Below are 25308 nucleotides of genomic sequence, written 5' to 3'. Positions count from 1 at the left end.
CTAGGTCCATGGTTACTCCATAATGACTGCAGAAATACCACAGGAATGCAACAGACTTGACATGAAACACACTTTGTTTTAATGCTTCAGTAACTACTGGATGACTTGACAAACATGATGTGTATGAGGGGCATAGATGAAGCATTGATTGATGATGTCATTAATATATGCAATTAGGAGTTTCCTTATCATATCTCTTTGCACAACATTGATGAAACACTGAAAGACTGAGGGGGTGTTAGAGAGTCTATGCAGCATCCCCTGTCTTTCATTAATCTTTCATCCACACAAGGTTTTATGCACTATGTAGGTCTGGTTTGGTAAATGTCTTGGCTTAATGTAATTGTTGGAGTGCTAAGAGAACTATAGACAGGGGATAGTTATACTTTACCAAACAGGTGTTGAGGTCCAAGTAATTTATATAAGGTGAAAGATCACCTCATTTCTTTTTCACAAAGTAAAACCCCACATAGGATGGTGATGTTGACACTCATATGCATCCTTTATCTAGGGCTTATTGTGTTTTGCTCTAGGTAATGGGTAGATGCATCCATGAGGTGGTGTTGTTCCAGGCAACAGATTGATTGCACAATGGTAAGGTCTGTGGGGTAGAAGGTCACATGCTTTGGTTTTGGAAAAGGCGTTGTGGAGGTCTTTGTACTCTGGAGGTAATGCTGTTGCACAGGAATTTACTGGGGTTTTGTATGTTTTTAGTTGCTAGACTTAGAGCCAATAACTTCCTACCCTGCCAGACCATAATATGACAGGATCATAATATCTCAGGCAGGAAAGAATGATAGAATGTTTGGGAAACATGTTAAGTAGAATAGTAATGTGCTCATGATAGAGTACTTTGATCTGTTAAGAGAGTGATTTGATTTTCTCTTCCCTGATAAAAGCGCCATCTACTGTGTTTATGGGACATGGAACTTGGAGTCACTCGAGGGGCAGGTCAATATTGTTTGCCATGGCCTGGTCAATTAAGTTACCTTTGGGACACTAAGCTTCCTTGAAGGTGGAGTGCATAGACCTGCAGGAGTGAGACTATTTAGAAGATCAATTAGATCAGGAGATACATTTGCTTATTTAGCATCAGGTTTTCTTTGGAACAAGTGAGCATTCAATAGGGAAATGTTTGTGTGTCAGCTTCTAAGTACATTTACATTTCTGGCATTTCCAGAGTGAGTTAAAATTATCACATTAATACAACTGAGCTTTTGAGGGTTAAGGGCCTTGCTCAAGGGCCCAGCATTGGCAGCTTGGTGGTGCTGGAATTTAAACCAATAACCTTCTCATCTGAAGTGTTACAGCCTTAACCACTGAGCTACCACCTCCCTTGTGGCTTCTAAGACAGAGTACACCTGCAGATCTCAATGTATATACAGTAATGCTATAGGAGGAAATGACCTCACCCACATGATCTTTTCCTTTTGTGTCTCTAGAATTTGTTTTTCTTTACGGAAGTGTATCAGGTGTATTTATATATAACTTAATTTACACATGAACAAATTAAAGTTGATATTCACATGGTTGTGTGTGTGTGTGTGTGTGTGTGTGTGTGTGTGTGTGTGTGTGTGTGTGAGTGACACTCAACTAATCTTTTCTTTCCCTCCATCAGATACCACAGCTTCCGCTCGGATCTCAGCATGCTTGTCAGACATATCTTCATGGATGAGTGCTCACCAACTAAAACTCAACCCCAGCAAAACCGAACTGCTGGTCATCCCAGGTGATTCATCTCCAGGTCAAGATCTCCAAATAACACTTCATGACTCTCTGCTCTCCCCTTTAGCCACTGCTCGTAACCTTGGGGTAACTATGGACAATAAACTGTCCTTCTTCCCACATGTCGCTAATGTGTCTCGTTCTTGTAGATTTCTTCTCTACAACATCCGAAGGATTCGACCATTTCTGTCCACACAGGCTGCCCAGGTGCTTGTTCAGTCTCTTGTCATTTCAAGACTTGACTACTGCAAATCTCTGCTGGCAGATCTTCCCCTGAACGCTATTCGTCCACTGCAAATAATCCAAAATGCAGCTGTGTGACTTGTGTTCAACCGGCTCAAGTTCTCCCACACCACTCCACTGCTGCGCTCCCTTCACTGGCTTCCAGTAGCTGCACGTATCAGATTCAATTCAATTCAATTCAATTCATTTTTACCACGCTGTCTGAGATCCTCCAGCACTGCTCCACTGGTACCACCTTCTCTCAGAATGAGAGGTAGGTACACTTCAAGGCTCGTCTCTGTTCTGGCACCGAGGTGGTGGAATGAACTTCCCCTAGATGTCCGTACAGCGTCAGAGTCCCTGATTATCTTCAAGTTACGACTGAAGACCTTCATCTTCCTGAAACACTTAAATTACCACATTCCAAGTTTGTAGAATTCATGAGTTATATTTATATTAAGTGTGTAATCTTGTGTACAGTGTAGATTTATTCATTACTAGAAACTCAAAGCACTTTTGTACGTCGCTCTGGATAAGGGCGTCTGCTACATGCCACAAATGTAAATGTAAATGTAAATGTTTTAAGATAAAGGCTACCATCTGTGTAGAATGATCAGTCATTTATCAGGTATGTACTATATGCTGAGTCTGTGTTTTTTAATATGTGTACCATCACATAAAAATGTCACCCGAAAGTAAAACATCACATGACACTGAACACTGGCGAAACAACCATATGACCTTATTTAGTGCTGCTTCTACAAAACCACATCCTGTTAAACTGGGACAAAAATGTTTATTAGAATTCATAGCAGCTGTTTTTCTAAGAAATCATGTCTCATTCATTTCAATAGCATTTTGTTATAATGGGCCATGTTCAAGTTCCAGATCTTCATTTGAATAGAATAGAATTGAATAGAATAAAATAGCTTTTATTTGTCACATATGCATTATAGCACAGCGAAATGATTTTCTTCACATATCCCAGCTTGTTCAGAATGTGGGCTCAGAGTGCAGGGTGAGCCATGACACAGCGCCCCTGGTGTACAGAGGGTGAAGGAGGTTGAAGAGGTCTTGCTCAGGGGTTGTAGAGTAACAGCTTGTTGATACTGGGGTTTAAATCCCCAACCTTCTGTCACTTTCTGCAAATAAATGCTCTAAATGACTATGTTTATTTGGAATTTGGGATTAATGTTGTCAGTAGTATATAAAATAAAACAAACATTTAAATTACACAAACAGACAAGTAAAGTAAAACCAGAAAAACTTTGCAGCAGTCTCTTAATTCTTTCCAGAGCGAAAATTTGGATTTGTGGAGTCTTTACCCACCAGCATTACTTTGTGTTCCTTATTTTTGTAGTTAATTTCTCAAAAAAAAAAATAGTTTTTTTATTTTTTTCTGAATAAAGATTCACATGCCTCTGAGCTCCATCCATCTCCATATCACTCTGTCTTCCACATCTGCCTCTTTCAAACCAACCACCGGCATTTTTTCCCTCGCCACATCCATAAAGCTCCTCCTTGGCCTTCCTCTTCTCCTCCTGCCCGGTGGCTCCATCCTCAGCATTCCTATACTGACATACACCATGTATATATCATATACACCCTCGTCTTCACCTGCACATGCAAAATCTTTAACTCCAGCTCCACCTCCTGTCCGTTTTCCTGTTAATGCCACTGTCTCTAATCTCAGGTCTCACCACAGTCCTATAAACTTTCCCTTTCACTCTCACAGATACTCTTCTATCACAAATCACTCCTGCTATCACTCTTCTCCACCCACTCCACCCTGCCTGCACTCTTTTCTTCACTTCTCTAACACACTCTCCATTACTTTACACTGTTGACCCCAGGTACCTGAACTCCTCCACCTTCTCCACCTCTTCTCCCTGCAACCGCACCCTCCACTGCCCTCCCTCTCATTCACACACATGTACTCTGTCTTCCACCTGCTCACTACTCTCACCACAAATCACAATATAATCCGCAAACATTATAGTCCATGGAGACTCCTGTCTGACCTCGTCCTTCAACCTGTCCATCACCACTGCAAACAGGAAAGGGCTCAGAGCCGATCCTTGATGCAGTCCAACCTCCACCCTGAACCAGTCTGTCGTTCCTACTGCACACTTCACTGCTGTCACACTGTCCTCATACATGTCCTGCACCACCCTCACATACTTCTCTGACACACCTGACTTCCTCATACAATACCACAACTCCTCTCTCCACCCTGTCGTACGCTTTCTCTAAATCCACAAACACACAATGCAACTCCTTCTGACCTTCTCTATACTTCTCCATCAACATTCTCAAAGCAAATAATGCATCTGTGGTGCTCTTCCTCAGCATAAAACCATACTATTGCTCACAGATGGTCACCTCTTCACTCAGCCTGGCTTCCACTACTCTTTCCCATAACTTCATGGTGACTGATCAACTTTATTCCCCTGTAGTTACTGCAGGTCTGCACATCTCCCTTATTCTTAAAGATCAGTTCCAGCACACTCCTTCTCCATTCCTCAGGCATCCTCCCACCTTCCAGAATCCTGTTAAACAATCTGGTTAAAAACTCCACTGCATCTCTCCTAAACATCTCCATATTTCTACGTGTTTCTACGTTTCTATGTCATTTGGTCCAAACTAATTTTCAATCTTCATCCTCTTAATCGCTGCTCTCACTTCCTTCTTACTAATCTTATCCACTTCCTGCTTCACCACCTCCACACCATCCAAAATTCTCTCTCTCTCACAATCTGTGAGAATGTATAGATGCTGCTGAAATTGAAATAAGTTTCTAGGTGTTCCAACTACAATGTGGCACAATGTGTGTTTGTGGTCTCCCGCTGGTCCCACAGTGAAGCCCTCAGTGTCTCTGCTCACTCCCCCCTCTCTGGAGCTGGCTGAGCAGATGTCTATGTAAACGCTCCACTCCCGGTGGGAACTCTTTGAAGAGGATGCCCCCGCCCTTAGTGGTTCTGGCCCCGCTTTTTAGATTAGATTAGATTAGATTAGATTCAACTTTATTGTCATTGTGCAGGGAACATGTACAGAGCCAATGAAATGCAGTTAGCATCTAACCAGAAGTGCATAGATAGCTTATTTACAAGTGGCAGTGTAATAAATAAGGGTATGAGGTTATACAGAAGGTGTAGTAATATGTATATATAACTGAATATGGGTGTATATATATAGTGTGGATTTTATATAACTATAAGTACTTTTGCTGAGGTGTTGAAGGGATGTGCTAGTTCCTGGGGGTCACAGATTGACCTGGCAGAGGTTCTGGAGATGGGTTTGGGTGGTATGTTCTGCAAACTCATCTATTACAAGGAGGTATTGAAGTTGGTGACTTTGGCTGTAGCCAAACTAGATATAGACTGGCCGGCCAATCGGCAGAAAGCTTGCTCGTCCAGCCAGCTTGATGTGTGCCTTTTGCATCCTACATCACAACCTCCGTGACAGGGGTTAAATTTCTTTCCAGAGCTGCAAACTGTGGTGTCCAGGTCCTGGGCAAAGGACCACAACATGGCAGTGTTGTAGGCCTATCAGGCTGATCTGCTGCGAGAACTGGACATGGGGGGCGTCTCTGGTGGCCAGGAGGTCTAGAAGCTCCACGGTGCGGTGGACCTAGCTCTGAGGGCCACTAAATAGACTGGGCTATGGCTGCCTTTGTATCTGCTAAAAGGCACCTATAGCTCACCCTCTCAAGTCAAGTCAAGTTTATTTATTTGTATAGCGCTTTTCACAACAGACATTGTCTCAAAGCAGCTTTACACAAATCAACAGTTAAGGTGAATGGTGTGCATTTATCCCTGATGAGCAGCCGTGGCGACTGTGGCAAGGAAAAATGCCCTTAGATGTTATGAGGAAGAAACCTTGAGAGGAACCAGACTCAAAAGGGGAACCCATCCTCATATGGGTGACATCAAGAGTTTCATCATAAATCTTTCAGCAATATAGAACACTGGAGAGTGAGCACTAACATAAGTACTGGAGTATAAGATTATAAGTGATGTTCTTTCTGCAGTCTTATACAGTCTTTATGGTTAAAGACTGTATAAGACTGTATAAGCCCCGAACACTGTCAGGAAGACTATTCCAGAGTTTAGAAGCTAAATGTGAAAATGCTCTACCACCTTTAGTGGACTTTGCTATTTTAGGAACTACTAGAAGTCCAGAGTTTTGAGATCTCTCAGAACTGTATGACACGGATAGGCCATTTTGCTGGATGCCCCTCTAGGGCTCACTGGCCAATTCAGCGACTCAGTGAATACGGTCGCTGACAGGTTTTGAGGGGGCCAAGAAACAGTCAGTGGCATTCCAGCGGTTCCTCCCACGTCACTCTCGGCAGGGACAGCCTGAAAAAGAAGAAAAAATGTGTTCCCTACATTAACAATGATGTGGATAATGATCAAACTCATGGTTGTTGTGGGTGAAGTTGCTGAGCAGCAGCACTTAGTCATGAAGTGTTATAAAGACACTCAGATCACTGAAGCATGAGCTGCTAATGTGTGTGTGTGTGTGTGTGTGTGTGTGTGTGTGTGTGTGTGTGTGTGTGTGTGTGTGTGTGTGTGTGTGTGTGTGTGTGTGTGTGTGTGTGTGTGTGGTCACTGTAGTGTAACAGAGGTTTTTGTATGAAAGTTTCATTAGAATGTATCACTGTGGTACACTTTCGGTGGAGGAACCAAACTGATTGTAAAAAGTAAGTGACAAATTTATTTATATTCACAAAAATTTTTTTACTTATTTTTATTATTCATTTTATAACATTTTGTGTAATAAATTGTATCTTAAATAGCAAAATATATATTTTTTATTTGTTTGTTCCTTTTGCTGATTATATTTAATAAAATTGACAGAATAAATCCAGTTGTTTCTGCTTTTTAAAGTCACTTTGATTTCAGTATTTAGTGATTAATTTTAATGAAGTGCTGCTGCAGAGTTTCCAGTTTTGTCTCTACTGGAGTTCAGAACATTTACAGAATAAACTCACTGAGTGTTTGAGTGTTGGAATACAGTGGGACTATTGGGTGCAGTTACTGAATAGAACTGGGTGAAGACTAAATCAGATAGAAGATGGATTATGGTGTGGAGTTAAAGCTGATGGCTTCCACAAGTTCTCTTTGTTTCTTAGTGAAATTTAAACCAAATGGACTGATGTTTCTTCACTAAAGCTGCTCCTAACTTGTAGTTCCCCCATGTGTCTCTGTTCATTTAGAGTTAGGAACTGTATTCATGTCTATAGGTAGAGTTTAGAGATGCTGCTGAAGGTCGTAGAAGTTTCCAGATGTTTCTACTGAACTGCAGTGATGTGAGAACAGTGTGGATCACTGCACTGATTACTGAACACACATTAATGGTTCCAGTCTGAACTCTGAATAAGCAGTAATGAGTAAATGTTCTCCTGCTGAGAAGTTCTACTGAACTGCAGTAATGTGAATAAGCAGTAATGAGTAAATGTTGTGTAACTGTGTGCAAATGTGTGTTTATTGTGTGTTTGTGGTCTCCAGCCGGTCCCACGGTGAAGCCCTCCGTGTCTCTGCTCCCTCCCTCCACTCTGCAGCCGTCTGACAGATCGGCCTCGCTGCTCTGCCTGCTGTCTGCCTACTCTCCACAGGGGGCGCTGGTGAGCTGGACGGTGGACGGCTCAGAGGTAAAGGACGGGGTTCTGACCAGCCCAGAAGAACACAAGAAGGACGGTTACACACGCAGCAGCACCCTGACCCTCAGCAAAGAACTCTGGGAAAAGGGGGAGGAGTTTGTCTGTACCGTCTCCCATGGTGGTGTCCATCATCCGCTCACGTTCAGAAAGAGCCAGTGTTAAGACCAACAGCTCCAAGATAGAATTGAACACTGAGCTGCTCACACATCCATCTACAATCGAGTTTCAATTCTACACAATGCTGACATTTCTGTCTTTCCTCTCTTCACTGTCCTGTTGCTCTTCCTGTAGTTTTGCTCTGCTGAAATAAAGCTTCATTTTGGACATTGTGTGTTCTTTTATTCGAGTTAATAGTCATTATCAGTGTGATGAGAGAGTGTGTTTAGCTGGAGATTCAGTGCTGTGTGTTGTGCTTCACTGAGTTTGGCTGAAGGAAGTTGAACATCTGGTGAAAGTTCTGCTCTATTCTGGGAGAAACAGAATCACTCGGCCGTGACCATGGAAATCTCACTTCCTCTACACTGCTCTCTGATTTTACTTATTAACTCGTAAATGCTGTAGAAATAAATATCAGTGTGATGGAGACTGAGATTACATGAGCAAGAAAACTTGGTACCAGACTCAGATGATTAAAAGAGCAGTTTGGTAAACTAGACTCCTCTCTCAAAGGTCATTTTATAGAGGATTGAGTAAGAATATAAAATCTTTTGAGCTCAGGTTTTTCGAGTAGCAGTGTCAGAAGCAGTGCTCACTTCATAAAATCAGTTAAAACTCCACTTGGTGTGTGCAATAGATGTCGCATTGATGAAGAAAACCTCGGCAGCACCAACCAATTTCTCTGGAAGGGGCATTGTGGATGGTTTGGGATGGCAGGCAGGCATAGTGAATAGAGTTTGCAGGAGGTTGGTTTTAGCGGTTTGGTGCCCCTTGACTTATGCAAGGATACGCCACTAGCATTTCACCCTGTGAGCTGCTGACACACTGCAGCCTCTGAATCTCCAGTGGTTCCTCTGTCTGAAGAACAGGCATGGATACCAGACACAGTAGTGGTCACAAGCATAAAAGTCTGGTACACAAAAAAGGTATTAGCATTAGCCCAATATTAGACCCGAGAAACCCTTTGAGAACATTTACTTTCTCAGAAATGTTTTTGACTTGGCTGCATGTCAAGTGTTTTTTTCTTCACCAAGTTAAATATTTATGTGTTCATGCTACTACTGTTTTGTTCATATTGTTTAAAGACAAAGGCATTTGAATGGAAAAGAAAATTTTAATGTAAATTAATGACTTTTCAAAAACAATACAAATTTATTTTAAAACATTCTAAAAACAAACATATAGAACAGTTTATCAGTTTAATACCCAGTTAAGAAAAAGTTTTTACGTCATTATTAATAGTATTTTTTTATATAAAAAAGTAACAGTAACACAAACAGACATATCTGATACTCCTGCCCAATGGATCAAACCGATTGACGGAGCAGGTTCATCTCAAAACACCAGCGCCTAAAACAGTCAACCAAAAAAACACCAGTACAGTAAAATAACGGTATAAAATATGTAGAGGGAACAGCAGTTAGAGATCTCAGGACACACCTGCAATACAAATGTAACAAGGCCACAAATAAAGAATGTAACTTTAATCATTTCCTTTAAAACTCCTCTGAAAACTTCTTACTTCCTAATTGAAATTCTTACACTACAGAAGACTTCATACAAGTTGTGCTCACCTTTCACACACACACACACACACACACACACACACACACACACACACACACACACAAACCCCTATTAACAAACATGTTAAACTGTTAAAGATTATTACTGCCCCAGCACAAAAACACGTGTCAACAGATTCACCACGCAACACTTAGGCGTGTTTTTCTTTAAAGCCACAAAGACCAGACATGTTTCAGTCTCTGAGACACACAGGTGTGTGCAATGACAACACAACTCCATGACAATGGGCGTGTCCACAAACATCCATTCAAAGTACTAAACCTGTCACACTTTATTCTCAGAACAGCAATAATTCTTTGTAGCATGGATTCAACAAGATGCTGAAAACTGTGCTTCAAGATTCTCATCCTTGAGAACCTTTACACTTAGCAGAAGCTCTTATCCAGAGTGAGAACATGATTGCATCATGCAGTTCCTGCTGATATTTCAGCTGTTCTTCAGATTCAGATTCACTGAACTCATTGTCATGTTCATAAAACCAGTTTTTGATGACTTTTGCTTTGAGACTTGGTGAATTATCCTGCTGGATGTAGCAATTAGAAGATAGTACATGAATAAGAGCATGAATTGGTACATGAAGTATGAACAGGACAATGTGTGCAAGGAAACATTCTTGGACTGTTGATAAAAAGCAGGTTGGGTCCATGGATTGAATTCATGTTTCCGGAAGCTTCTGGCTTGTTGTATGATTTCCTGCATTGCACTAAAGGCAGATGAGATAATTGTGAGAATGTTTAGGTGCACATGTGTTCCTAATAAAGTGATCAGTTATTGTAAACTTTATGCTGTCAATACTTGTTTTTATATAAACATCTGTACCTACAGGCGCTATAACCATACACAATATAGTACATCATTAAACAATTACAAATAAAGTAAACTTGTGAGATTCGATTTAATAGTCAGTACAGGATTAAGTTTATTGTGGTCTTCATTCGATATGTTTATTAAATCAGTTATATTCATCCTGAATAATTTGTCCTCATAAAACACCATCACTTTAAACAGAATTGAGAAATGTGATTTAAATTGTTATTCAGCAGAATAATCAATAGCATGTGAGGAACATCTACAGTAGCTGAGCTGCAGAAATGCTGACTCCAGTCTTTAGTATTTACACTCTGACTGCTGGACTTCTGAAGCTTCGCCAGGAGCTGCTGATTATGGACTTGACTTGATAGGAACTCTGATGTTGGTGAGATGAACATAATGGTGGTTTTATGGTATTGTTCATGGTGTTTACTTTCCCTGACTATAATTTCTTGTTTTACCCTCAGTTGTGTTACGAGGTGTTTTCTGTGACATTTGGACCTTTATTTCCAATGAATATCAGGACTCTTTGTTTGTGTAGTTGTTGAGTGTCAAGACAAGTTTAAGTTTATTTCTAGAGCGCTTTCACACCGACAGTGTCTTAAAGCAGCTTTACAGAATTTAACAGTGAAGGTGAATGGTTTGTATTTATCGCTAAAGAGCAGCCATGGAGACTGTGGTGAAGGAAAAACTCCCTTAGATGTTATGAGGAAGAAACCTTGAGAGGAACCAGACTCAAAAGCAAGTTCTGTGGAACCAGAAACATCTGAGATCATCATAGATCCAACAACAGCTTCTCCATGCCAGAGCCTTTAAACACTCAAAGAGGTCAAATGTCCAAACTCACTTCAAATGGCACTGGTAGGTCTCTAGGTGGTTCGGGAAGTTTGCGGGGTCGGTATCTACTTCTTTAAAGGTCCATAATCTTCATGAGGTGGGACCTTGTGAGAACTCTGGCTGCTGCATTCTGGGCAAACTGTAGCTTTTTTATTAGCGAACCAGGACAACCACCTAGTAATGCATTACAATAGACCAGTCTGAAGGTCATGAACGCATTATTAAGCATCTCTGCATCAGATATAGACAACATGTTAATAAAATTTCTAGGGTGTGTCACTTGTAAAGCTTGTTGTACACAGAAGTCCAACACTGGAGAACAGTGCTACTGTTCATTTACCAAGGAAATGTATTCAAATAGACACAAGGTACTTCTCATAACACTGTAGGGTGTGTAAGAATCGAGCCGTGACCTGTTTCTAGCCTTTAAGGCATCATGTAAATCTTTAATGATCATTACAATACTGTAGTTCTTTTAAAGGTCCATCAGAATGAAATAATTGTATAATGATGACTGTACATGTAGAGTAGATATTAATAATACTGTGCTGAACGTTGGTCTGATGACTGACACATGGAACTGAATTACAGAATTCTGGGCTTCAGCATTGGTTGAGTTTATATAAGCAGTCTGGAGTCTGAGGAGAAGTTAAAACAGTATGGAAAGCAGTCTGCATCACAAACATCTCCAAGCTGAAGAAGAGGAAAGGTGAAGGAACAGAGTTTTTACAGAGTTCTGTGCAGATCAGTGATCTAAAAGATCCAAAACGGAGCTGCTGAAGAAACCTCAACCTTCAGATATTTAATCTTTCCGGTATGTTTTATTCCCAGATGTTTATTCTTATTGTTGGAAAAGTTTGTAATATAAACATTAGCAGCAAACTACTGGTGACTTAAAGCAGTGATGTTTGGTGTTTAGTGCTGGACTCTGTGGAAACATGGTTTTTTTTCAGCAGATATCATTTTGTAGTTTACATCATAATATCAGGGTGATTTGATCAGGACACTGAGTGTCGATCAGTCTCTCAATGTTAGTGTCTCTAATCTGAACATTTCCTCCTGTGTAATCAGTTCAAAAATGGAAAGCTGGATTTTGTAATTGCAGTACTTTAACTTTCTTTCTTTCTTTTTTGGGACTCCACAGCCTTCCATCCATCATGAAGGCAAATCTTCTTCTTCTCCTGTGTCTCGCCGGTGAGAGATTTTTCATGAACTGTTGATTTTGATTTGTTACTCAGTATCACAGAGATGTAATTATTTATTAATATTTGATTTTGCTAAACTGAATAATTTGTTTTAAATGACTAAATGCTGATATTAGATTCAATCAAACAAATCAGAAATATAAACAAACGTAGATAAGTGTAAATTGCTTTAGTATACTTTCACTCTGTCCTGAAAAAATACATTCATTAAATAAAGTGATTTATCTTTTGAGAATAAAGTGAGAATATTTATTTTTTATCATTTCTGTAAATTAATAAATAAACTAAACCTAAATGTTGTACAGATTTATTTATACTTAAATTAACTAAACTTTATTAACGTGGGGGAGTGGTGGCTCCAGCGGTTAAGGCGCTGGGTTGCCGATCGGAAGGTCTGGGGTTCAAGCCCCGGTATCGCCAAGCTGCCACCCTTGGGCCCTTGAGCAAGGCCCTTAACCCTCTATGCTCCCGGGGTCCCTTACGAGGGAAATATCAAGGTCCGTGACGTCGGAGTGACGTGGGGCCGCCTTCCCATGGGCTCACCACCTGCAGGAGGGACCGTAAGGGACGGTGCTGTGAGGATTGGGCAGCAGTCGAAGGCGGAGGCCTGCTTAGACTGCTGCCCCCGCGACCCGAATTACGGATAAGCGGGAGAAAATGAATGAATTTATTAACGTGTGTGTTTATATTATTATTATATTTAAGCACTAAGCACACATGCATAATAAGAAATGAAAGGAAGAATTTGAAAAATAGGAAGAAACTGGAGAACCCAGAAGAAACCCATGTAACAAGGGAATTATTTATTTATAAACTGTAGTGATGTAATGTCAGGGAACCAGCAGCCATGCCTCCCTCCTGCACTCAATACACTCGCTCAGCCTCGCCTTCCTACTAATCACCTACACCTGTCACCAATCTACACCGACCCCCCCCCCCCCCCCCCCCTCCTGCTGAAGCTCCTGTCTCGTGCACTAAGGCAAATAAAGCTTATTGACTGTATTCTGGTTTCTGCCTCTTGATCCGAGCGTCACATGTAAATGCTTCCAATGTAAAAAAAAAAAAGCCCTAAATATAATAAATAATATAAGAAGGAAATCTAAGGCTAAATACATTGTTTATTGAATATTTATAAAACAAAACATAAAAAAAGAATTTCAAATTTTTTTAATGAAAATACGCTTCTTTAGTTTTTTAACAAATATTTATAATCATAAATTGACAAGTCTAAATGTACTTTGCTTGTAGGTCTTCCAATCTCTGTCCCCATCCTGAGAAGTGTCCCTCACAAATATGAACTGCTGATGACACCAAAGATGTGGTTAGATGCACGTAGTTACTGCAGAATGATGTACAATGATGCTGCCACAATCGTGAGTGATACTGATTGGCTGAGGTTGCAGAAAGTAACATCGAGCAAAGGTCTGACAACAAATGCCTGGGCTGGAGTTTATAACGATGTCTATAACTGGCGCTGGGTCTTAAATAACATCCCACTGACGTGGTCTAACTGGATCCCTGGACAGCCTGATAACTTTGTGGGAAATCAAATGTGTAGTATAATCGCTAAAGATAACCAGTGGGATGATGTACAATGTGATCTGATTAGACCATTCATCTGTTACGATGGTGAGTCAATATTCTGTTTCATGAGTTTTAGGATTAGGGCTGGTTTTGTCTGATAAAATCTGAAAAAGAAGTGTGTAATTATTACAATGATCATTTTAATATAATTTGTATGAGTACCATTTATTGATTTATTTATATTTCACAGCTGGATTCAGTGGTGCTTCCAGGTTCATTGGCTTCAGTAATCCTTTAATGACGTGGCCTGATGCTCGGACTTACTGCCAAACTTATCACACAGACTTGGCCAGCTGCCTTAACAGTGCAGACAATGACCTATTGGTGGCGATAAAGGTTGTCCAGGGTGATTCCTGGATCGGCCTACACAGAGACATGGACATGTGGAAGTGGTCAGATGGGACCTACGCTCCAAACATCCCATGGTTTCCTGGACAACCGGACAATTATTTCGGCAGTGAGGACTGTGCAGTGGTTTATAACGGACATTTCTATGATGAACAATGTACCAACCTGCATTATATTTTCTGTGACACCAGTGAGTTCTGATTCCAACTTCCTCTTAACAAACAGAGTAAAGGGAGGGGTGGTACCAGAGCTCCAGCTCCAGCTGCTAGTTTATGAATAAACAATAACATGATATTGTAGAGAAGAGGTTCGAATGAGTTTGTTTTATGGCAAATGTCAGAATTAATTGAGGGGAAATTAAAATTGTGTGTGTGTGTGTGTGTGTGTGTGTGTGTGTGTGTGTGTGTGTGTGTGTGTGTGTGTGTGTGTGTGTGTGTGTGTAACAGTTTCCCCAATGAGAAGTCAGATTTTGAGACTGCAGGTAAAGTCTAATGAGACTGTGTTTGATCCGGCTGTACAGTCGTCTATTTTAAAGCAGGTGAGTCACATGATGTCTGAAATTTTGTCTGAAATACCGTCCACGTTATCACGCCTCACTGGCTCAAATATTTTTCCTTCATTCCTGCCTTATAAATGACAAGTATTTCTTTTCTTTTTGATTTGACTAATGAAATCCTGATTTGAATGTTCAGATGAAGCAAAAACTGAAGGAAAAAGGCATGTTGAACTACACCACAGTGACCTGGAAGGTGCAGCCAGATGGAAACATCTTCCACAAGAAAATAAATGATGACCTGTAAATAAAACTGTAAAACTAAATCCCATAAACTGTAAACTACAAGGTCCAAATGTTCAGCTTTATGTGCAGAGAATTTCAGTGCACTGTTTGGAACATTCCCTCTTAGACTTTACCTCAACTTTAAACTCAAGTTTTTCAGATTCTCAGCATTTACTGCAACCACCAGAGCTGAAAATATAAATAAACTCAGAGCACATCTTCAACACTGGAACACAGGGTTTGGTGTATCAGTTCAGTATAATAATGATCACTGAGAAATGTAAAAGAATGTGATAATAAACTGCGTGTGTCTTGAAAAGTCATGTATAATATACCTGCCACTGTATCTGTTTTTTCTTCTGAAAATTTATTCTAATGCAACGGACACAGAGCTGGTTTGAGTGGTTTTCTGAGTAGCAGGTTCTGATACTCATTACACAGTAATTCACAATTTTTTCAATTTAAGAACTTAGAATTAAGACCAGTGCTGGTTCATTTTTGGCCTTGTAGGCATCATCAGTGTTTTGAATCTGATTCGTGCAGCTACTGGAAGCCAGTGAAGGAGCAGCAGTGGGGTGGGGTAGGAGAACTTGGGCTGATTGAACACAAGCCATGCAGCTGTGTTTTGGATCATTTGCAGTGGATGAATAGCGTTCAGGGGAAGACCTGCCAGCAGAGAGCTGCAGTAGTCCAGTCTTGAAATGACAAGAGACTGAACAAGAACCTGGGCAGCCTGTGTGGACAGAACTGGTCGAATCCTTCGAATGTTGTAAAGAAGAAATCTACATAATAATATATCATCTTCTCAATATTATTAACTCCTCACTATCTTAGGGTCACGTCCCTAAGCCCCTTATTAAGAAACCTTATTTGGATCCAAACACGCTATCGAATTACAGACCCATTTCAAATCTCCCATTTATGTCTGAGATTTTAGAAAAGATTGTCGCTGCCCAGTTCTGTTCCTACTTACAAGAGAACAATATCTTTGAAGAGTTTCAGTCAGGTTTTAGGCCCCATCATAGCACAGAAACTGCTCTAGTTAAAATCACTAACGACCTGTTTTTAGCTTCAGACCAAGGCTACATCTCCCTATTAGTTTTACTAGATCTTAGTGCTGCGTTCAAAACTATAGATCATGATCTTCTCCTCGATCACTTACAGAATTACATCGGCATTCAGGGAAAGGTGTTAAGCTGGTTAAAATCCTACCTGTCTGATTGTTACCATTTTGTAGACTTAAATGGAAAACTATCAGTTTAATCCAAATAAATTATAGGGTGACACAAGGTTCAGTTCTAGGACCCCTGCTTTTCACAATATACATGCTTTGCTTGGAAAATATTATTAAAAGGCATGGGATCAGCTTCCACTGTTATGCTGATGATACCCAACTGTATATCTCCTTAAAACCAGACAATAGTTGGTTTGGATAACTGAGTGTGTTAAAGAAATAAGAGATTGGATGACTCATAACTTTCTATTATTAAATTCTGATAAGACGGAGATTTTGCTCATCGACCCAAAAACCAGTATACAGAAGCTCCAGCAATTCAACCTATATTTAGAAGGATGTTCTGTAACCACTAGTTCAACAGTAAAAGTAAGTTATTTAAGACAACAACTTGTCCAGACTCAAACACACTCTCCCAGTTTAAGTGCAGATTAAAGACTCCTACACATAACAGCAGTGGTGGGAGGTCAGGGTCAGTAAAGCCTTCTCTGCTGGTCTAAACACTATCAGAAGCCCTGACCATTCACAACCTAAATTCTAATATTTGCCCCATGAAATTGTATTCATTAATCCGAACAGTTTATTCTCTTCATTTCGTAGTGTTTCTTTTGGCTGCACTGCTTCCAGTACGTGTATGTGGATGTTGGATTTTATGTCCAATCAGATTTCAGCCTCTATGTGCTGCCATGTCAATCTAATCTGCACAGAGCCTTTAGAATCAGTACTGCTGGCCTTTTTACCTTAGTCTTTATAATCAATGAGTCTGTTTCTTTAACCAATCAGATTTCAAATTCGCCTAACAGGGCAGCTAGCTGGGCCAGAATAGCGTCAGCATTTTTACGTCTTCTGATTGGTTGGTCAAAGGGAAACTGTTCCAGCCAAGTTCGACTGGTAAAACAGGTGTGTAACTCTGCACACATTAACACATCAGAGTTAGACTTTTTTACGCCCACAGTGGCTGACAGAGGAAGAAAAATGTATTTGGTCATTTTGAAGAAAAGCTAGACATGGTGAGAAGGTCGCCCAACCATGAAGCTAGCTAGCGTGTCTCAGCCCGGGAAAGGGTTTGTTCTCCACTTTCAGACCAGTGAATACGAGCGGTACCACTGGATTACAGCCTCCAGGGGGTGCTGCACATTATGAGTCGCATCTCTGGTGTCAGGGTGCGAGTGAAACAGGAGGCGGATGCCGGAATACAGTTCGCTCAGGTTTAATGATGAGATTGAGGGAGAGAGATACACATGAGCACACTTTCACACACATGCACACACTTACACACACTCACGCACGCACACACAGGGCAGTCCCTAGGTGGAAAGAGTCTGAGGTGCGCTAGTGGAGAAGTGTAGCTGATCCGAGATGTGCGGGGAGGAGAAGCGCAGCCGGTACCGGATAGTAAAGTCCGAATGGAGCGGACAGCATGGAGTACTGCATGTAACAGTGAAACCATACAGCAGTACGTAACACCTAACACATTCAATAACGAACAAGGGAGGGAGTGAGAGTGAGGAGCTTATGTAGAAGCGGGGTGGAGTGATGATGAGCCCCAGGTGTGCGTCGTTAAGCCTGGAGCTCCAGGGAGAGCAGACACATGAAAGAAAGAGGGCGTGGCAGGAGGATCCCTGACATCTGGTTAGTAGGTTGTATTTTATTTGTAATGTTTTTGTCATGTTATTAGACAAATATTGATTGTGAACTGCTCCAGATGTTGTAGGTGCACAGTTGTGGTTGTAGTGTAGAGGTTTGGAGTGTAACTGGGTTTGTTGTTTTAGTAAAATGGTTTTCACCTCCAGATGTGAAACGTCTCTCTGTAATGCCACGTGTTGTTATATTGTGTTTTTCTATTGTATTTATGGTTTCTATAATTGTGACGTGATAGTGGTGTATTAAGAGGTGGATTAAGTCGGGTACGTCCTCACTGAAGGCCCAGGTAACAAATACACGGCCCACCACTGCTCCAGTACATCTGATCACATCACATTATCAGCTTATGCTTGTTAATATCATGAACATCAGCTACGCTAATTCCTTTCCACTGCTTCTCTCTCTTTACCCATCACGAGGCATCCTGAGGTTGATCCAGCTCCAGTCACGTCCCACCTCCTGAAGAATGTGGACCTTTAAAGAAGTAGATGCCAGCAAACATCCCAAAACATCTAAAGCTGTACCAGCACTATTTGAGCTCTTTGAGTGTTTAAAGGCTCTGGCATAGAGAAGCTGGTGTTGGATCTATAATGATCTCAAATGTTGAGCTATTTTATGAGTTGCTCAGTAGCTTCTGCTTCCATAAACTCAACTGACTGTATAACACTGTAGAAAGGACATTACTCATAATAACATACTTGATTTCACCCAAACGAGGATGGGTTCCCTTTTGAGTCTGGTTCCTCTCAAGGTTTCTTCCTGATAACATCTAAGGAAGTTCCCTTTCAGGAACCCAAGCTGCGTTGAAACGCTTTGGGAATATTGTTACTAATCAGGTAACACAAAACAGGTGTGCAAAACTTACTCAGAAAATGACAAAAGGAACAGCTATGACAAAGGATGCCCTCTAGCTCTGGAGAGAAAATATTCTAAGTTATCATGACACCTCACCCTTAATTTGTGGCTCCTAAAGTGGTCAAATGTAAAAGGGTCTAAAGAATTGGGTTTAGCTAAAATAACAGCAAGGCCGGAGAGAGGCAGAGTGAAGTCTTTAGCTAAACAAGAAAAAAGAGCAACATCCTCCTGTCAGCCTGTTCCCCACAACTCCACCTAAAAAGAAGCAGCTGTAACTGTACTCCTGTCCTATCCTGGGCAGAATCTGTATAACAAACCCCAGTTCAAAGACAGACATTGTCCATACACTGGGCTGCTTACTGCAGAGCTAGTAAACATACATGGGGTATATTGTATGTCTAATTATGACAGGTACATTTTGTAGCGATTGGCCAGGCAGAGGAAACGAGCTGGGAAGGATGTACTGCAAGTTAGAGCAGTAAAGGATGGAGATGGAAATGTGTTGACTAGTGAGGAGAGTGTGTTGAGAAGATGGAGGGAGTATTTTAAGCAGCTGATGAATGTGGAAAATGAGAGAGAGAGAAGGTTGGATGATGTGGAGATGTGAAGCAGGATGTAGATAGGATCAGCAAGGAGGAAGTGAGAGCAGAGATTAAGAGGATAAAGAATAGAAAGTCGGTTGGACCAGATGACATAACGGTAGAAGCGTGGAGATGTTTAGAAGCGATGCAGTGGAGATTTTAACGAAATTGTTTAACAAGATTCTGGAAGGTGAGAAGATGCCTGAGGAATGGAGAAGGAGTGTGCTGGTACTGATCTTTAAGCATAAGGGCGATGTGCAGACCTGCAGTAACTACAGGGGAATTAAGTTGATCAGTCACACCATGAAGTTCTGGGAAAGAGTAGTGGAAGCCAGGCTGAGAGAAGAGGTGACCATCTGTGAGCAGCAGTATGGTTTCATGCCGAGGAAGAGCACCACAGACGCATTATTTGCTTTGAGAATGTTGATGGAGAAGTATAGAGAAGGTCAGAAGAAGTTGCATTGTGTGTTTGTGGATTTAGAGAAAGCGTACGACAGGGTGGAGAGAGGAGTTGTGGTATTGTATGAGGAAGTCAGGTGTGTCAGAGAAGTATGTGAGAGTGGTGCAGGACATGTATGAGGACAGTGTGACAGGAGTGAAGTGTGCAGTAGGAACGACAGACTGGTTCAAGGTGGAGGTTGGACTGCATCAGGGATCGGCTCTGAGCCCTTTCCTTTTTGCAGTGGTGATGGACAGGTTGACGGACGAGGTCAGACAGTTTGCAGATGATATTGTGATTTGTGGTGAGAGTAGGGAGCAGGTTGAGAAGATCCTGGAGAGGTGGAGGTACACGCTGGAGAGAAGAGGAATGAAAGTCAGTAGGAGTAAGACAGAGTACATACAGTGGGTACGGAAAGTATTCAGACCCCCTTAAATTTTTCACTCTTTTTTATTTTGCAGCCATTTGCTAAAATCATTTAAGTTCATTTCTTTTCCTCATGAATGTACACATAGCACGCTATATTGACAGAAAAACACAGAATTGTTGACACTGTTGCAGATTTATTAAAAAAGAAAAACTAAAATATCACATGGTCCTAAGTATTCAGACCCTTTGCTCAGTATTTAGTAGAAGCACCCTTTTGATCTAATGTAGCCAGGAGTCTTTTTGGGAAGGATGCAACAAGTTTTTCACACCTGGATTCAGGGATCCTCTGCCATTCCTCCTTGCAGATCCTCTCCAGTTCTGTCAGGTTGGACGGTAAACGTTGGTGGACAGCTATTTTTAGGTCTCTCCAGAGATGCTCAATTGGGTTTAAGTCATTGCTCTGGCTGGGCCATTCAAGAACAGTCACGGAGTTGTTGTGAAGCCACTCCATCGTTATTTTAGCTGTGTGCTTAGGGTCATTGTCTTGTTGGAAGGTAAACCTTCAGCCCAGTCTGAGGTCCAGAGCACTCTGGAGAAGGTTTTCGTCCAGGATATCCCTGTACTTGGCCGCATTCATCTTTCCCTCGATTGCAACCAGTCGTCCTGTCCCTGCAGCTGAAAAACACCCCCACAGCATGATGCTGCCACCACCATGCTTCATTGTTGAGACTGTACTGGACAGGTGATGAGCAGTGCCTGGTTTTCTCCACACATACCGCTTAGAGTTAAGGCCAAAAAGTTCTATTTTGGTCTCATCAGACCAGAGAATCTTATTTCTCACCATCTTGGAGAACTCCATGCGGGTTTTCATGTGTCCTGCACTGAGGAGAGGCTTCTGTCGGGCCACTCTGCTATAAAGCCCCACTGGTGAAAGGCTGCAGTGATGGTTGACTTTCTACAACTTTCTCCCATCTCCCGACTGCATCTCTGGAGCTCAGCCACAGTGATCTTTGGGTTCTTCTTTACCTCTCTCACCAAGGCTCTTCTCCCCCGTTAGCTCAGTTTGACCGGTCGGCCAGCTCTAGGAATGGTTCCGGTCATCCCAAACGTCTTCCATTTGAGGATTATGGAGGCCACTGTGCTCTTAGGAACCTTAAGTGCAGCAAAAATTTTTTTGGAACCTTGGCCAGATCTGTGCCTTGCCACAATTCTGTCTCTGAGCTCTTCAGGCAGTTCCTTTGACCTTAATGATTCCCATTTGCTCTGACATGCATTGTGATCTGTAAGGTCTTATATAAACAGGTGTGTGGCTTTCCTAATCAAGTCCAATCAGTATAATCAAAAATTTCTGGACTCAAATGAAGGTGTAGAACCATCTCAAGGATGATCAGAAGAAATGGAGAGCACCTGAGTTAAATATATGAGTGTCACAGCAAAGGGTCTGAATACTTAGGACCATGTGATATTTCAGTTTTTCTTTTTTAATAAATCTGCAAAAAGGTCAACAATTCTGTGTTTTTCTGTCAGTATGGGGAGCTGTGTGTACATTCATGAGGAAGAAGAATGAACTTAAATGATTTTAGCAAATGGCTGTAATATAACAAAAAGTGAAAAATTTAAGGGGGTCTGAATACTTTCCGTACCCACTGTATGTGTGAATGAGAGGGGGGGCAGTGGAGGGGTGCGGTTGCAGGGAGAAGAGGTGGAGAAGGTGGAGGAGTTCAGGTATCTGGGGTCAACAGTGTAAAGTAATGGAGAGTGTGTTAGAGAAGTAAAGAAAAGAGTGCAGGCAGGGTGGAGTGGGTGGAGAAGAGTGACAGCAGGAGTGATTTGTGATAGAAGAGTAACTGTGAGAGAGAAAGGGAAAGTTTATAGGACTGTGGTGAGACCTGAGATGTTGTATGGATTAGAGACAGTGAGTAAAAGACAGGAGGTGGAGCTGGAGGTAGCAGAGCTGAAGATGTTGAGATGTTCGTTGGGAGTGATGACGATGGACAGGATTAGAAATGAGTTTATTAGAGGGACAGCGCATGTAGGACGTTTTGGAGACAAGGTGAGGGAGGGGAGATTGAGATGGTTTGGACATGTGCAGAGGAGGAACATGGGGTATATCAGTAGGAGAATGCTGAGGATGGAGACACCAGGAAGAAGGAAAAGAGGAAGACCAAGGAGGAGGTTTATGGATGTGGTGAAGACATGCAGGTAGTTGGTGTCAAAAAGTCAGATGTAGAGGACAGGGGGGGATAGAGATGGATGATCTGCTGTGGAGACTCCTAATGGGAGCAGCTGAAAGAAGAAGAAGAATTATAAATGGTACATCTACTACTTTTTGTATTTTAAAGATAATCTCTTACATTGGAAATTAGTTTTGTTGGTTTTGATGAAATTGTTGAGGTAATTGTAAATAAACTAAAATAGTACTTGATTTAATATGATGTTTCCTAATGCAGTGAAATTCATACATTTGCAGTTTGAGCCTTAAAATACATTTTGGGGCTGCACATGAAATGCTTTGATCAGTATTTAGAATTTATCACGGTACAGAAACAGATCTGTTCGAGACACTTTACTTTTCCTCCTGTACATGGTAACTCCTAAAATAAAATGTAAAATGAAAATTCTGTTAGTTTCCAATGTTACACACAGATGTGTTTTTAGCAAAGCCAGCTTATTAATATAATGTGTGTGTGTGTGTGTGTGTGTGTGTGTGTGTGTGTGTGTGTGTGTGTGTGTGTGTGTGTGTGTGTGTGTTTGTGTGTGTATGTGATGGTGTATCACATGGTCCCTCTCAGCACCTGCAGTAGGTCCCAGCTGCAGCAGTCACACACACTGAGGTTTTTGTACGAATCTCTAACACTGTGTGAACACCAAGCTACCACTGATCTCATGTATACTCTGACAGTAATAATCTCCAGCATCTTCAGTCTGGACTCCTGTGATGGTCAGAGTGAAATCAGATCCAGATCCACTGCCACTGAAACGATCTGGAACTCCTGACTGTAACTTTTTAGCATATCTGATCAGGAGTTTAGGAGCTTCTTCAGGTTTCTGCTGATACCAGAACATTCCTTGATCTCCATCACTATAGCGGTAAACAGCAGGACTGGTTTTACAGCTGATTGTGAGCGTGTCTCCTGGAGAAACATATTTCACTGCAGGACTCTGAGTCACAGTTACCTGCCCTCTGGATCCTGAAAAAGAAGAAAAAGAAGAAATGCATTTCCTACATTAATAATTCATATTCACATGAACAGTAGAAGATAAAACATTGTTACCTCGAGTACAGAGGGCCAGTGTGCAGATGAAGATGATGATGAATCTCATGGTTGCTGTGGGTGAAGTCGCTGAGCAGCAGCTTTCAGTCATGAAGTGTTAAAGTCACAGAGCTATAAACTCTCTCAGAGCACTGAAGCATGAGCTGCTAATGCAAAGAGTGTGTGTGTGTGTGTGTGTGTGTGTGTGTGTGTGTGTGTGTGTGTGTGTGTGTGTGTGTGTGTGTGTGTGTGTGTGTGTGGTCACTGTAGTGTAACAGAGGTTTTTGTACGACAGTTTCATTAGAATGTATCACTGTGGTGGACTTTCAGTGGAGGAACCAAACTGATCATCAGTAAGTTTCTCTTTTGTATATAAACGAAATGATTTGTTTATTTATTTGGATGAAATTATAATTTAGAGTTTTATTTATATATATTGCATGTTATTGTGACACTGAGACACAGTTTGAGTGAAATGAAACAAAGCTAAAAGAAAGAAGAAATCAGGATTTAGCTGTTAGCTGAAGAAGTGTGCAGTTTGTTCCTCAGGAAACACGGCACTTTTACATTCACAGCTTCTGAAGGTCATATTGTGTGCTGTGAAGGACATGGTATAAAACTTCATCCTGTGCCTGTTAGTCTTCTATCATTGTACTGATGTACTGAGTTTGAATCTCCAAACAAAGAGAAACAGTGTGTAGAAAGGTGGATGTGGTGTGATGTGCTGATTTCCATCACATTCCATGTCAAAGAAACACAACAACTTGGGAGGACTGGAAAACACTCCCAGAAGAAATCTGATCAAAGTCCGAGTCTCTACACAATATAACGAGGAACTAGTAAATGTTCTCCTGCTGAAAAGGTTATCCTGAACTGCAGTATTGTGAATAAGCATAATAATATATAATAATATAATAATGTTGTGTAACTGTGTGTAAATGTGTGTTTATTGTGTGTTTGTGGTCTCCAGCCGGTCCCACGGTGAAGCCCTCCGTGTCTCTGCTCCCTCCCTCCACTCTGCAGCCGTCTGACAGATCGGCCTCGCTGCTCTGCCTGCTGTCTGCCTACTCTCCGCAGGGGGCGCTGGTGAGCTGGACGGTGGACGGCTCAGAGGTGAAGGACGGGGTTCTGACCAGCCCAGAAGAACACAAGAAGGACGGTTACACACGCAGCAGCACCCTGACCCTCAGCAAAGAACTCTGGGAAAAGGGGGAGGAGTTTGTCTGTACCGTCTCCCATGGTGGTGTCCATCATCCGCTCACGTTCAGAAAGAGCCAGTGTTAAGACCAACAGCTCCAAGATAGAATTGAACACTGAGCTGCTCACACATCCATCTACAATCGAGTTTCAATTCTACACAATGCTGACATTTCTGTCTTTCCTCTCTTCACTGTCCTGTTGCTCTTCCTGTAGTTTTGCTCTGCTGAAATAAAGCTTCATTTTGGACATTGTGTGTTCTTTTATTCGAGTTAATAGTCATTATCAGTGTGATGAGAGAGTGTGTTTAGCTGGAGATTCAGTGCTGTGTGTTGTGCTTCACTGAGTTTGGCTGAAGGAAGTTGAACATCTGGTGAAAGTTCTGCTCTATTCTGGGAGAAACAGAATCACTCGGCCATTTGATTATGTAAACTGCTCTCAGTTTCTGATTCATTTCCTCTTTAAACCTGACACATCTGACAATCTACACTGGGTTTCAGAAAACATCTTTATTTTTTGGTTAATTAAGTATCTGTTAATCTCACAGTAATTTTAATCTATGGAACAGCTGCACGTGTGAAGTCACATAAATCATTGAATTAAACAAATAAAGCTTTAAAATAATTAACAGAATATTATCCAGACGATTCTTTCACCCCTTTGGATTAGCCCGGATAAAGTAGTGTGTTAAAAGAATGGTACGAGTTGTTGGTGGATTGGAAATAATTAATCACTGGACTACTGACATCATGAGAAAAGAACACAATGGCACCAACATGTTGGAAAAAACGGTATTTACATGAAAGAGCAAGAATTAG

The 25308-nt window shown here is 41.4% G+C and overlaps 3 protein-coding genes, 2 long non-coding RNA genes and 1 gene segment (V, D, J or C); 4 read left to right on the top strand and 2 right to left on the bottom strand.

Moving 5' to 3' along the window:
• LOC310728883 (immunoglobulin kappa light chain-like) overlaps positions 1-25308 on the top strand; it is a 134681-nt gene that overhangs the window by 91097 nt on the left and 18276 nt on the right. The gene's annotated exons all lie outside the window — the stretch shown is intronic.
• LOC310728877 (cathepsin K-like) overlaps positions 1-25308 on the bottom strand; it is a 62023-nt gene that overhangs the window by 31662 nt on the left and 5053 nt on the right. The gene's annotated exons all lie outside the window — the stretch shown is intronic.
• Positions 6509-7936, top strand: LOC310728901. Its single transcript, XR_014534377.1, has 2 exons — positions 6509-6652; positions 7461-7936. It is a non-coding gene; the product is annotated as an uncharacterized lncRNA (long non-coding RNA).
• Positions 13462-15249, top strand: LOC310728882 (putative C-type lectin domain family 20 member A). The gene is made up of 4 exons (XM_083546744.1): positions 13462-13836; positions 13982-14329; positions 14586-14677; positions 14832-15249. The coding sequence occupies exons 1-4, from the start codon at positions 13512-13514 to the stop codon at positions 14937-14939; spliced, it is 873 nt and encodes a 290-aa protein (XP_083402870.1). The 5' UTR covers positions 13462-13511; the 3' UTR covers positions 14940-15249.
• Positions 22445-23451, bottom strand: LOC310728889 (putative non-functional immunoglobulin kappa variable 6D-41). The segment is given in 2 exons: positions 23315-23451; positions 22445-23230 (listed from the first exon to the last, which is right to left on the bottom strand).
• LOC310728903 lies at positions 23588-24739 on the top strand. The gene is made up of 2 exons (XR_014534379.1): positions 23588-23646; positions 24264-24739. It is a non-coding gene; the product is annotated as an uncharacterized lncRNA (long non-coding RNA).

The sequence above is a fragment of the Silurus aristotelis genome (genome assembly GCF_946808225.1).
Source record: "Silurus aristotelis genome assembly, chromosome: 7".
In the NCBI taxonomy this organism is placed as follows: Eukaryota; Metazoa; Chordata; class Actinopteri; order Siluriformes; family Siluridae; genus Silurus; species Silurus aristotelis.
The sequence above is the reverse complement of the archived record's forward strand: the minus strand, read 5'-3'. Positions and strand labels throughout refer to the sequence as shown.

What these genes read in the sequence shown, in the direction of transcription:
- LOC310728882 (XM_083546744.1), top strand. Translation starts at nt 13,512, where the DNA reads ATGACACCAAAGATGTGGTTAGATGCACGTAGTTACTGCAGAATGATG. An exon ending in ACCATTCATCTGTTACGATG is followed by an intron (nt 13,837 to 13,981) that starts GTGAGTCAATAT and finishes TATATTTCACAG; the next exon opens with CTGGATTCAGTGGTGCTTCC. An exon ending in TTATATTTTCTGTGACACCA is followed by an intron (nt 14,330 to 14,585) that starts GTGAGTTCTGAT and finishes TGTGTGTAACAG; the next exon opens with TTTCCCCAATGAGAAGTCAG.